Consider the following 12,683-nt stretch of genomic DNA (forward strand, 5'->3'; position numbering starts at 1 on the left):
ATTTACAACCCATTGCCTTTAAGAGGCTGACTTAATAAACAAGATATTTACATTTCAAAATTAGGCCTATCTTTTCTTAGTCTTTAATTAACAGACCAATTCCCCCTGGGGGCTTCAACACCCAGGTTGACATCCTGCGTGAAGGAAAAGAGTTTTCACCCTGAGCTAAGTGCTGCCACAGCGGCCAAGACAGCAGCCAGTTGGAGAAATGTCCTGAAAGCTACCCAGAGGCTGCTGGCACATGCACCGCCCTGCATCCGACATACACCCGCGCCATATGTCCAAACACACAACCGCACAGTCGCACAACCACTTACACGCACACGCTGCCACGGCTTCAGCGAGCGGAACGAGCTCACTGCATGGTTGTTTTTACATGAATGTCCATGCGTTATACATTAACAAAATACAGGGTAACTCTACCAATTATCACATTAAAGTGTGTTTACAGGTCTTGGGGAGTATTACTGCATATGTGAAAAAAGCAGTATAAAGTCTTTTGTGTCTCCAGTGGGAAGTACATGTAATTTGATTAACTGCCTCTAGGGATGTCAGTTGCATTGTGGGTAATGTAGATGCCAGGTTTTGAAAAGCAGTCCACTAGTCTAGTATTGCACTCCTATTACACTGCTTGACTCAAGATGGACTGTTTAAAAAACAAATGATCAAAATCACCTTTTTTATCCCATTCATTCTTCCTCCTTTTCAAAACCTGTTGCCTACATTACCCACAATGCAACGTAGCCACTGAGTTACCCTTCTTTAAGTCCTGTACTGTACCTGTCAACATTTTGCAGATTATTTTTTTTGCAGAAAACAGATTATCCCTGTCCTGTGAAAATTATGTATCTCCAAAACATCAACTTTTTCATGAGCAAGACAAACAGCTTTGTGACGATGCACTTTTACAACTACTTGTTTTCCATCTGTCTTATGATTTATTACATTATTATCAAAGGGAGAAAGTAGGAGAATTTTCTAAACCCATAAAGGAACAATACATCCTTTAGTTGAAAAATTCAAACCCTCAGATTTGGGGATATGTGGTTTTCAGGGGACAGCAATGAGTGTAAACTCTGGCACCACCTGGAGCAACCACAACAATTAAATAAGGTACAAGTTGCACAATGTGTTTAACATTATAAATCTAACAGCACAAATCAGATTACTTTTAGAATTAGCAGTTTAAGAGCCCACGTTCATTTCACTGCTTATACTTGAAGTTAAATCTGCACTTTGAAACGTTTTTGAATGCAGGACTTTCTAATGAAGCCTTTTCTGTGTTTCTGGTTTTATGCATGAAGTGAAGTTTCATAAAACCAGTTCCATGTGTTTTTCTGGCTTTTCTAAAGTCTGAAAAATAACCCCCTGATGGTGAGATAGTGGGACCTAATTAAAGTCGCTACTGAGTTGCATTATGGGAATTGCAGGAAACAGCATTTTTGGAGATTAGCCCACACCATAGTCAAAAATATGGGATATCTCAGCCAATTTTGACCATTGTCATTTTAATCTGTCCTCTGTGATTCCCTCAGCCTTCTGGAAGTGAAATGCTGAATGGATAGAGTTTCCCTTTAAAATCTTAAAAATTCCTCCTACACTGCTGCCTGTGTGTGTTTGTGCATGTTTGCATGTATTCTAACTTTGTGGGCAGGCTAAAAAAAAACTCTGTCCTAATTGTGCGTATACTGTATGTGTGTGAAGTTCCTAAAGTAACTGCAGCATTGTGTGGGCTGCATTGTGGAGGTGAGGTTATGTGATCACATAAGGTCAGTGTGGTGGCTGCACAGTGTAGGCTGTTCCTCCAGCAGGCAGCTGGATCGGGTGTAAGACAGAAAAAGTGCAAAGAAAGTCAGAATCAGATGGAGTAGTGGGCTGCCTGAGGAGGCGGCTTATGAACTGCCAGGTTGGTGTCTGTGTGAATGTGCAGCTGTGTGTATGTGTGTGTGTGTGTGTGTTCATGTATGTATGTGTGTTACCAGATGAAGTCGGTGCAGTGGCTGCAGAAGGTGGGCTGCTTGAAGAAGCGGGCTGTGAACTGATGGTCTTTCACCTCAACGATCCTCTTGTGTTTGAGCGCGCCCTTCCTCTGGAAGACGGGAACCCTGGGTGGAGGGGCGAGGGGCGAGGGCAGAGGGGAAGCACCGGGGGAGGCTGCCGATGTCGGGGAGGCCAATGTCAACGGGGAGAGTGAGGGGGAAGGGGAGACTGGGGTGGACATGATGCCTGGAGGATACAGAGGGAAGAGCAGAGAGGGAGGGGATGGATGATGAGTGTCAGCGAGGAGGGTATAGAGTTGTGCAGGCGAAAGACCTTGAACATGCGAGAGGGAGGAGGGGAGGAGGCAAGGACATGGAGGAGGAGGAAGAGGAGGGGGAGGAGGAGGAGGAGGAGGGATGGAAAGTGTAATGGGTCATGGTTGAGACAGGAGTTGTATTAATGGCACATGGGATGTAGGGTAGGGAGCGGTGAAGGAGTGACGTGGTGGAGAGAAAGATCGAGAAAGGATGAATGGACCGGAAGTGCAGAGGAAGACGGAGGGGGCACAGGGGGAGCGACAGGTATGAGAGTGAAAAAGAAAAGAGAGGTGTAATGAGGGCGACAGGGAGGTTAATTCACATACGGAGACAGAACTCTCTTAAGAGACTCTGAGACGCTAAACGATTAGCGCAGCTCACTGTGTGTCCCACATACTGCCCGTCCATTCTACCTACATCTCCCTCTCTCTGTACCCCTTATGTCTCCATCTCCCCACCCCCTGGTCGTCATGTCAACTGTACCTCCTGTTGCCATGTCAACAACACCCCCACCACCTGCTCCAATATTAGAGCCTGTATCCTCTCTTGACTTCCTGCCTGCCCTTATTAGCAATTAGTCCCATTTCTGAAGTAAAGTTTGGACCAGAATAATATGTGTACGTCTACAGGGAATGAGATGTGCTGGAAAAAGTGCAAAACGGCAAATATTAGCTGGAGAGATTGTGGTGCAAGAGTTGCACGCTGCTAAATGATAAATGAAACACCAACAGAGATTTAATGAATAAATAAATAAGCCCATAGCGAAAACCGATGTTGAGGAAAAAACCGTGATGAAATGATGGTGTCTCAGCAAAGAAGCAGGAGCAAATCAATCAAAAGGGCGAAAGGGGATGGTGGGAAAAATGGCAGGGTGCTCCGAAATTAGTAAAGTAAGAAGAAAAATGTTTTCTAAAAATGTGTGCAGATGAATACCCTGAAGATAAGACGGAAACAATACCTGAATTCGTGGTGATTTTTGTGGAAAGGCTCAGCTATAGGACGGCTTTCTTCTCTTCCTCTCCCCCTTTTCTTGTCTTCGTGTGGCTCACTTTAAAAGAAAGGCTAAGGTGTCACACCTGTAGCTGGTCACTTCAAAAAGAAAAGAAAAGACAGAAAACAGGAAGGGAAGCAGTGCTGTGGCTGTGGAAGAACAGGATCAACCCGGGAAAAAAAAAAGGAAAAAAAAAGGAGAAAAACCTATTACAACAAAAAGAGAAAGCAACAAGCGTTTTGAGAGACTCGAGCTTTCTAGGAACCAAAGATAGAAGAGTGAAGTGGTATGTATCCGTTAACCCAGAGGCAGGGTGAGGAGGAGGACGAGATAGAGAGGTGGTATTCTCTTTCCAAGATTGATTCTCTTTTTACTAAGAAGAGGACGAGAGATGGAGAGAGAGAAAGAGAGAGAGAGGAAGAGGTAGAGAGGTAGAGAGAGAGAGAGAGAGAGAGAGAGAGAGAGAGAGAGAGAGAAGAGAGAGAGAGGAGAGAGATTGAGGGGGATAGGCAGAGATTCATTTCGAAATCTGGGTTACTTCTCTCAGGAGAGGGTGAGGGAGGTAGAGGAAGGAGGACGGCTGAGACAGAAGCTGCCATTTTGCCACCACCAGCATAGTATGGACATGCAAACACCAACTGTCCCTCACTTCCTCTCGTGCCAGATGGAGAGGAGGAAAGGGAGAGGAGAGAGAGAGTATCCAGTCTGGAAGAAAAGAGCAGAGAGCTTCAGACAAAAGGCTAGTTAAACCGAGCTAAAACTGGGAATAAACTGTTGGAAAGTCTTGCAGCACATCCAGATGACTGAGGGATCAACAGGCCTGTGAAATAAACAACAGTGTTAATCTTTTCTGCAACAGTGCAGTTAACAGCGTGTTCACTTCATTTGCAGTTTGTTTCCGAGATCAGAGCAAGTGGTGGCATGATAACACTGCTCCACTGTGCACGGAAACCAGGTCAGCTGAGCCTGATGGGAAGAGTAGTTTTAAAGAGCGAGAGGGGCTGTTTGTCCATCGATTGCCTGCATAGCTTCAAGGGCACACGCACACACACGCACAAACTTGTTTTCTCAGGAGGACAATGTATTGACTTACATGCAGTCAGGAGACACAAACCAAGTCTTAAAGGAATAGTTCGACATGTATTACACTTATTTGCCTTGCCTTTGCAGAGAGTCGGGTAAGGAAATTGGTAGTCTCACGTCTGTAGCTGGTATATGCGGTTGCAGCGCTATTATGGATCCCACCGCTTGGAAGACCAGCCTCTGATCGGTTGCCTTCATTGGTTGAGCATGAGTTAAAAGTTTGAGTCAAGCATAGAGGCTCTGGTAAACACACCAACATCTTCAATAGTCGCATCCCTCCTGCAGGCCCGCTGCTGCTCCTCTTAGGGTCACTCCTCCTCTCTTCACTGCCGGAGTGTCTCTGGGCCAGGAGAGTGGGCAGGCTAGCTGTTGGCCCCCTGTAACGTTAGTCCTGGTTGCATCGTTTTTCCAAACTCGGTGTGTGTGAGGGCAGCCAACCTGTCTGCCATTTCTAGCCCAAAGACACAGCTGCAACAGCTGAAGAGGTCAGTCTTTTTACCTGGGAAACTACAGCTCAGAGGCAGATGAGCTGAAGGGTGGGTCTTAGCAGAAAAGCAGTGGGATCCATAATATAGCATAGCAGGAGCTGGTTAGCTTAGCTTAGCATAAAAGCTGGAAACAGATGGGAACAGCTAACATGGCTCTGTCCAAAGATAACAAAAAATGCCTACCAGCACCTCTTCATTTGTTTAGTCACTACAAAAATCAAAGTGTAAAAACAACACTTTTCTGTTTTTTGGGGGGGGATATGTGCCAGACTTTTTGGCCAGGACCAGTTGCCAGGCAACCAGCAGAAATTTGGGCTTTTATATTTAAGTGTTAATTAGTGGACTTTGGGGGCTGCCAGTAGGCAGAATTTCTTACTTTACATGCAGAAAGAGGGAGACAAACAGGGGAAAAACAGCAGCAGTCTTTATGCTACGCTAAGCTAACCTGCTGCTCCAGCCTCATATTTACTGTAGAGATCAGAGGATGAATCGGTCTTCCAATCTTTCTCTCTGCAAAAAAGCAAGTAAGCGTATTTCACAAAATGTCAAACTGTCCTTTTAACCCAAAACTCACTGGTGTCCCTCGGGGGAACCAGCTTTTTGTCCCCAAATGGGAGTTGAGTTGGCAAAAAGTGACTGTGAACAAATGCTAGTCCCCGCAAGGTGAGTAATACAAGCACACACACACACACACACACACACACACACATACACACACACAATTAATCACACTCCATGTGTGCACATGGTCTATGGACAATCATGGGAGAGAGGAGCAGCAGGCGGGAGCAGGGATGCAGGCAGGCAGGGGACGAAGGGGTGGATTGGAGTGGGACGGAGAGACTGAGAGAGGGAGCGAAGGGTTGAAGGTCTAATTAATGGAAATGTAGGTTATTAGTCTCCTGATGAGGACACTGGCAGAGAATTAATTAACAATTATAATTAGCAAGATTGTTAGAGAGCAAAATGGTGTCAGCCGGCAAGATAAGAGTGAGCTAGCGTGTACAATTGTGTGTGTGTGTGTTGGAGGCTGTCATTATTATGCGGGTGTGCTTTAAAAAAAAAAACATCTGTGCGAACATGCCCTATCTGACAATGATATATGTCGTTTCAGCATTAGTCATGCAGAACTACCAGCTGATTGGAAATGATAGCGGGCTTCTCCTTCACACGAGCCGCCACCAGACCTTTCTCTATAGAACTGCCATTACTGTCTTCATTTTCTGGCCCATAAGACGCACGCTCTTCATCAGTCTTATCTTGGATGAGTCATGTTCTTGTCCTATTGTCACAAATAAATGAGGAAGATGTCCACAAAAATATGAGCTGTAGACCATGCACTCCTCGGTAATCAGGACATTGAAAAACAAAGCACATAAACGCCTCACAATGCCTGCCCTCCATGCGGCGTGATGAGTAAGCACTTGTGGCTCTAAAGTGTCTGTATCAGTGTGCGTTTGCATGCCTATCTGAGCATGCTTTACAGCGTTTGATCCTGGGCCATAAAAGCCAGTTGGTGTGCAGCCAGTGATACATTAAGGCTGTAAACCTAGAAGACGCACACACACACACGGCAGGATGGAAAACACATAGATTCAGCCCGCGTGATTAAAAGCAGAGGGGAAATTATATAAACACAGCTGAAAGTGAGGAAATATATGGATGACATTTGATAAAAAAAAGGAAAGAAAAATGAGAATGGATGAATAATGAAGAAGACAACCCTCAAAAACTACAATCCGTCTCTTAGTTATTACCATCATTGTAATAATCACTATTATATGAGAGTACTGGAAGTCACTGCTACCATTTCTGATGATGAGCACTTTCCATACCCCCCTCCCCCCCTTCTCCTCTCTCAGTCTACAGATGGCTATCTTATTATTTCTGACCATGGCTTAATGAAACAGAAAATTCTCCTCCGATGGAATCTTTTTTGGGGGAGCAATCAGCACTTCACCAATTACACGCATCCATTATCATCTAACGAGCGCTCACTCGCATCAAGCACCGGCTTCAACCTGGCTGGCTGGCTGGCTGGCTGGCTTTCTCCTCCAATGAAATTAAGGTAAATTGACTTGCCTAACTGTTGTTTGTGGAATCGGGGGAGAAGTGGTGTCGGAGGTAATCATATCTGCCTGTTAAATCTGTCTCTTCAGAACCAATTGGCTCTGTTTGCTTGTATTGGTTTTCTGTTGGGGTGTGCTTCTATTTGCTTTTTTAAATGAAGAGTGGTCCGCTGTGTTTTTGGAAGAGAGCAGCAAACCTCTACACCAGTCAGATGAGACATTTGGCAGGCGACTAGGGCCCATCAACATGGCCTACAAACTCTCAGTGCTGAAGCAAATAAGCCTGCTCTCCATATTTATTTTACTGCTGACCTGCCTCTCATTGCAGCAACAAATACTGCGAAAATGAAAAAGCATACAGACAAATGAGCAACTGTCTCTCAAATCTTATCTATCATGATGATGGATTATGATTTGTGGATTGCTCGGGGGGGACAACAGAACTTCTAAGGGAGTGATCTGAGGAAGATGTGTCAGATATTAATCTAATCTTTCTTTTGTACTAGGTATGGGAATTGAGAACTGGTTCTAGTTGAGAATTGTTCCCAAATCGTCTGATCTATCGTAATCTTTCGCCTCAGAGCTTATCAATTCCGTTAACTGCTGGCATGTTTATCTTAAAGTTGTGCATTGCAAAGCAATGATGTCAAACTGACACAAGGAGTCAAGGCTGAGAGGAAGAAACAGTCTAAAGCTTCATTGCATAAGATGACAATGAAACACCAGCAAAAAGCTGAAACAGCTTTCAACGCAACATGGGCTTAAATTCAGGAAATGTGATTTAATTGAGTGCCACTGCTTCCCAACCAAGCAAGACAACAATTATAATATATAATAATTATAATTTTGTTATGAGCGAGGATGGGAAAAGACAACCAGTTCCAAGTTAAAGAGCAGTTCAACAGTCCACCTTTTGCACACCTGAGTCACATGCGTGCCTTTTAGTCACCTCCTCACCTTTGTTTGTGGGTCGGATGCTTTGTCAGCAGGATTAAAAAAAAAACTGCTGAATGGATTTCCATTAAACTTGGATGGAGGTCTCAGCTCAGAATAGACCCCATTAACTTTTGGTGCAGATCCGGATAAAGGGAGAGGACCAGATTTTTCAGGGAATAATGCCTTGATGTTGGTGAAGAAAATCTGTTGTATTTAGGAGGCCGGTATCAATGAGTGAGTATAATTTGATGCAGAGCCAAATAAAAATCCGGATCTAGACGATTTCAATATGTTTTATATGATATTGGATTAGGCTTGATTGAATTAAGGGTGAATGTGGGGGTATGCAATCTACTGAGTGCCATTGTAGTCTACTCTGTTTCTACACTGTGTCCATGGTCAGAGATAATAAAACTTGTGTAGACCTACTTCTATTTATACAGAAAATTGATTGGGAAGAATCAGACCGATGAGCACAATCGAAAATGGCATTGGTATGAATAAAATTATTATCTTCTACTCGGTTGCTCTGGCAGACTGCCTGCCTCTCACTGTAGTTTCAAATGTTTTTGGTCAGTTTCAAGGGGACATTTTTAAACTTTTCAGCAGCTTTCATGCAGCGGTCACATCCAACAGTAACAGAGGAACGTAATCTCAATGCCCCGATGGGCAATTTCAGCATCCCAATGTGCAACAGTGTTTTTGGTTCTTATTTATATTGTTCACATTGTTTTTACAGCTTTTTCTCTTATTATTACTGGTTTAATTGATGATGATGATCTCCATTTTTGCTATCCCCTTTGCTACTGTAATAGTGTAAATTTCCCATAAGACTATTATCTTCACGTAGAGTCGTGTTCCTGTCCATCTGATGAATGTTAGTGTGATATTCACTTCACTTTGAACTGGTTTCGCTTTCACTAACCTCTGGTGGAAAATTTGGCTCTCTAGTTGCCAAATGCTCGACGGGGTTCACCAGCTAGTTGCTAACTATGTCCGCCTGAGCAGGTAGCTTACAGTGTATAGGTTAGGCTCTTTTTAACTGAAACAAAAGCTACAGGGCAATGAGCCAAAAAGAAAATGCTCCATTGAGCTGAGGGGACCTGCAGAATCAATCCTTCTCTGTGGGTCATCTCTACCAGTGACCTGTTCACATACAAGCAGTCATGTGATCCATTAGTAATATTAAAATATTGATTGTTGCTGCTTTAAGCAACACAAGTACTTTATTAATATTCGATTATGTTTTTAGTATATCTTTATCTATTTAAATAACAGCGGCATTTGGTGTCTGTCCATTTTTTTTTTTTTTATTAGTGTTTTATAGTGTTTCCACTTTCTACTGACGTTGAGTCTTACGGAGGAGTATACCAACATGATCATATACCAACATGAGGAAAACTGCGTCCGCTGAAACATATTACTATTCACGGTATGTGCAATAAAACTAACAAGAACTCAAAACCTCAACTGCAGGCTGCAAAAAGCTTTCTCACTGCTGCAGGGAGGAAGAGACGGTTGTGAACAAAATGTGCTCAAGGGGAAGGATGAAAGCAGGAGGGCAAGGGATTCAGGGTAAGAGGGGCTATTGGATAATGAGGTGAGGGGAGAGCAAGGTAAAGTCTGAGGATATCTTAATCTCATCCCAGTTTTCTAGGATGAATTCCCTTTGGGCAGGTGGCATTAGACACACACACACACATGCGCTCACATGCACGCATACACAGAGGCAAACAAGGAAGTATTATGAATAATTATTGTGTCCTAGATGTGGTGCTAATGTTGCTTCAGACAAATTGGCCACAGCATACAACAAGCTCCCGTTCCCACTGATGTTAACGCTCTGTCTTCAGGACTGTTTGCACACAAAGCTTCTCGTTCTTTTCACTTTAAATCATGACAATGGGACAATAGAGACAAACAAATCCTTATGAATCACAACTACAAACAAATCAAGAACACACCAGATACCAACATAAGAGCTGATTAGTCCATTCATTGTTCAGTTAATTTGCGGAAAAATAATCAGCAACATGTGATAAAAGATCATTTAATTAATTTTTCAAGCAAAACAACAATTATTTTCTGGCTCCAGCTACTTAAATGTGTTTTGCTTGCTACTTCTGTTTTATATCTGGGAGATTTGGACCGTCAGTCGGACTATCAAAGCGCTTTTAAGACGTAACCTGAGGCTCTGACGAAGCTTTTTTATTTTTTCACCATTTTCTATTTATACACTGTAAAAAACAAAATCATAATCAGGAGGTGCCAAAAATACTTTAAAATAACCATGTTGTAAAAACACAGTCATTTTCTGTCATGACAACTTTTTTAGCTTTAACTTTACATGGGGTCTTGTTTATTTTTTGGCCTTTTAATGTTTAAAAGATATTTACACATACAAAAACAATGAAATTACCTTTAAATATGGTCGAACACTGTTATCATACAAATAATCAGGCTTTAAATTGCAGAAAAGTGCTGTTTTTTAGATGGATTTTATCATGTAATTTCATTTGAAAAAGCTAATTGACATGGAATATAACAAAATTACATATCTGGTCATCTTAACCCACTCAACTACTTTCAGCTTACCATCAATACGTCATTATCTTCATCTGTTACCCGGCAGAACGCACAACTGTTGTATGTAGCATCAAGTGCCTCTAGAGTACATACTGGTGTTACCAAAAATCAGATTTACAGCTGGAGTAAAGAAATGTGACATCAATATAAGTCACAATATAAGCCACGATGTTCTGAGAAACACTAACAAAAACTTGTGTGTGCATTTTGTAACACAAAAAAGCAGACTTAACAAACGGTTCAGCACAATGCATGATGGGAAAAGTGGGCTAACTAGTTTGTGAAAAACATTGCAAGAAAGTTGTTAAAAACACATTTATTCAAAGTTTGGTTGTGAAAACTTCCACAATTATACAAGATATCTGTCAACTAATAAACAAATCAATGTAACTGCAAAATAAATGTAAATGCAACTACAGAACCAAAACTCCTTTTGCTGTTAATTGTCACCAATTGTATCTAATTTTATAAATGTAATTACAGTAATAACCTTGAACATAACATTCAATTAAAAAATCTTTGCAAAACTATTTTTATGGAAAAAATACATTTTCTGTGAGAAAATGGAAATTCTACGCTTCTTCACAGTTATAGATCTTTTTTGTTATTTTACATTAGACATGTACATTTACAGTTTATATTTGTAATTTTATTTATATTTTGTTTATCTCAAAAATACAGGAAAAATATGTAAAATAAACAGAAAAAAAATCATAAAATGACATTTGTTTTTACAGTGTACATGAAAGACGTGAATGAAATTAATTGATAATGTCAATAATTGTTTCTCAACGTCTTTTTTAGATAAACTACAAAGTATCAGATGACATGCACTCCTTTGCCGGCTGATGTGTAACGGACCAGTTTACAGAAGATACAAGCCGCTGCTACAGTGTGTTTGACAGCTTAAACATCCACAGAGATCCTGGCGAACTAAATGAAGGGAAGGAATTTGCATTAAAAGTGGTGTCTGCATTAATGTGTAAATATACTCCGTGTTCATCACCATTACAATTAATCAAAAAGCCACTGATTAACACTGGTGCGGCTTGGAATGATTAAAAAAACATGCAATCGTGCTAATACAAACAGAGAGAAAAGACACACATTCTGTACGCACACAGTGTGGGATAAACTGTGGGTCAGTTAGCTCATTTGTCCCTGGTCGTGGCCCATTGATGCTCATGTGAAAATGGAGGATGCGAGAGATTGGCTGTGTATCTGGGAAAAAAGAGCATGAGATGAAAGGGTACTTGGCTGTTTTTTCAACTTCAGAGATCAAGCCGATGAGTTGTAGAACCCTGCGGCGCTGCACACATGATGAAAGAGAAACAGCGCTCTCCTTCCACATGTACTGTGCGTGTGAGTACAGTGTGTGTAGATGCACATGGATACAAAAAAATTAGCTGCTCAGTACATATCGATATATAGATATTTCTATAAACATGTTGGAAAGACAACAGCATCTGCAAAAGAGTAGTGACAGAAACAATAGAGAAATTATCAATAAAAATGCAGTAGAAAGGGAAATCCACAGGGAGAGCTGAGTGATTTTAAGGACGGGATAACCAGAGATAGAGCAGAGCAGAGTAAATGAAATGACAGAATCAGTCAGAGGAAACCGAATTGAAAGAAAATCAAAACAGAAAGACGAAGGGAACCCGTTATTGGCAGAATACTGAGAGAGATGGAGGGCGAGCGGTGCGGGAGCGTGAGGGCCACTGCACTGCATAGCAAAAGACGACGCTCGTGTTGCTGGACAGAGACAGAATGAGAGAGAGAGAGCCAAAGACAGAGAGAGAGCGAGAGAAAGTGTTAAGCCCTGCACCGCAGACATGCGTTACAAATCCCCAGGGACCCGGTGGCAGATCAGTACAGGATCAATCTGCTGCACCTCAGCAGGGACGCAGCACACTCCTTCCATTCCCGCACACCGCTCATGAGTGTGTGCGTGTCACTGTAGTGTATATGTGTGTGTGTGTGTGTGTGACCGTGGAGTTGGAAGAGAAGTGAGTGAGGGCTGGGAGGTGCTGCAGCAGCAGAGGAGAGGGGAGATGGAGGGGGAAAGAATGAAGCAGGTGGAAGAAGAGGTACACAGATAAATAGCTGTGTTGAGGGCAGACATTCATCAAGTGACCAATCCAGACCATGCATATTTTACGACTTCAAGATAAAAGCATCGTTGATCAACATTCATTCAATATGATGTATTTTTAATCAAATAAAAACTGTA

General features: G+C 42.2%; 1 protein-coding gene across 2 annotated transcripts in view; it reads right to left on the reverse strand.

Annotated features, from left to right (window-relative positions):
* Positions 1–12,683, reverse strand: part of prkcg (protein kinase C, gamma) — a 35,872-nt gene that overhangs the window by 15,752 nt on the left and 7,437 nt on the right. The window contains exons 1-3 of one of the 2 annotated variants that reach the window (XM_084357678.1): positions 3,827–5,038; positions 3,256–3,345; positions 1,980–2,226 (exon numbers count right to left, since the gene is read on the reverse strand). In XM_084357678.1, coding sequence (XP_084213804.1) covers positions 1,980–2,221 — 242 coding nt within the window. In that variant the 5' untranslated portion in view covers positions 2,222–2,226; positions 3,256–3,345; positions 3,827–5,038. Of the gene's footprint in view, positions 1–1,979; positions 2,227–3,255; positions 3,346–3,826; positions 5,039–12,683 lie in introns of those variants that run through there. The other variant, XM_084357677.1, reaches the window with a different exon arrangement.

Source organism: Pagrus pagrus, assembly GCF_965226575.1.
Source record: "Pagrus pagrus genome assembly, chromosome: 7".
Classification (NCBI taxonomy): Eukaryota; Metazoa; Chordata; class Actinopteri; order Spariformes; family Sparidae; genus Pagrus; species Pagrus pagrus.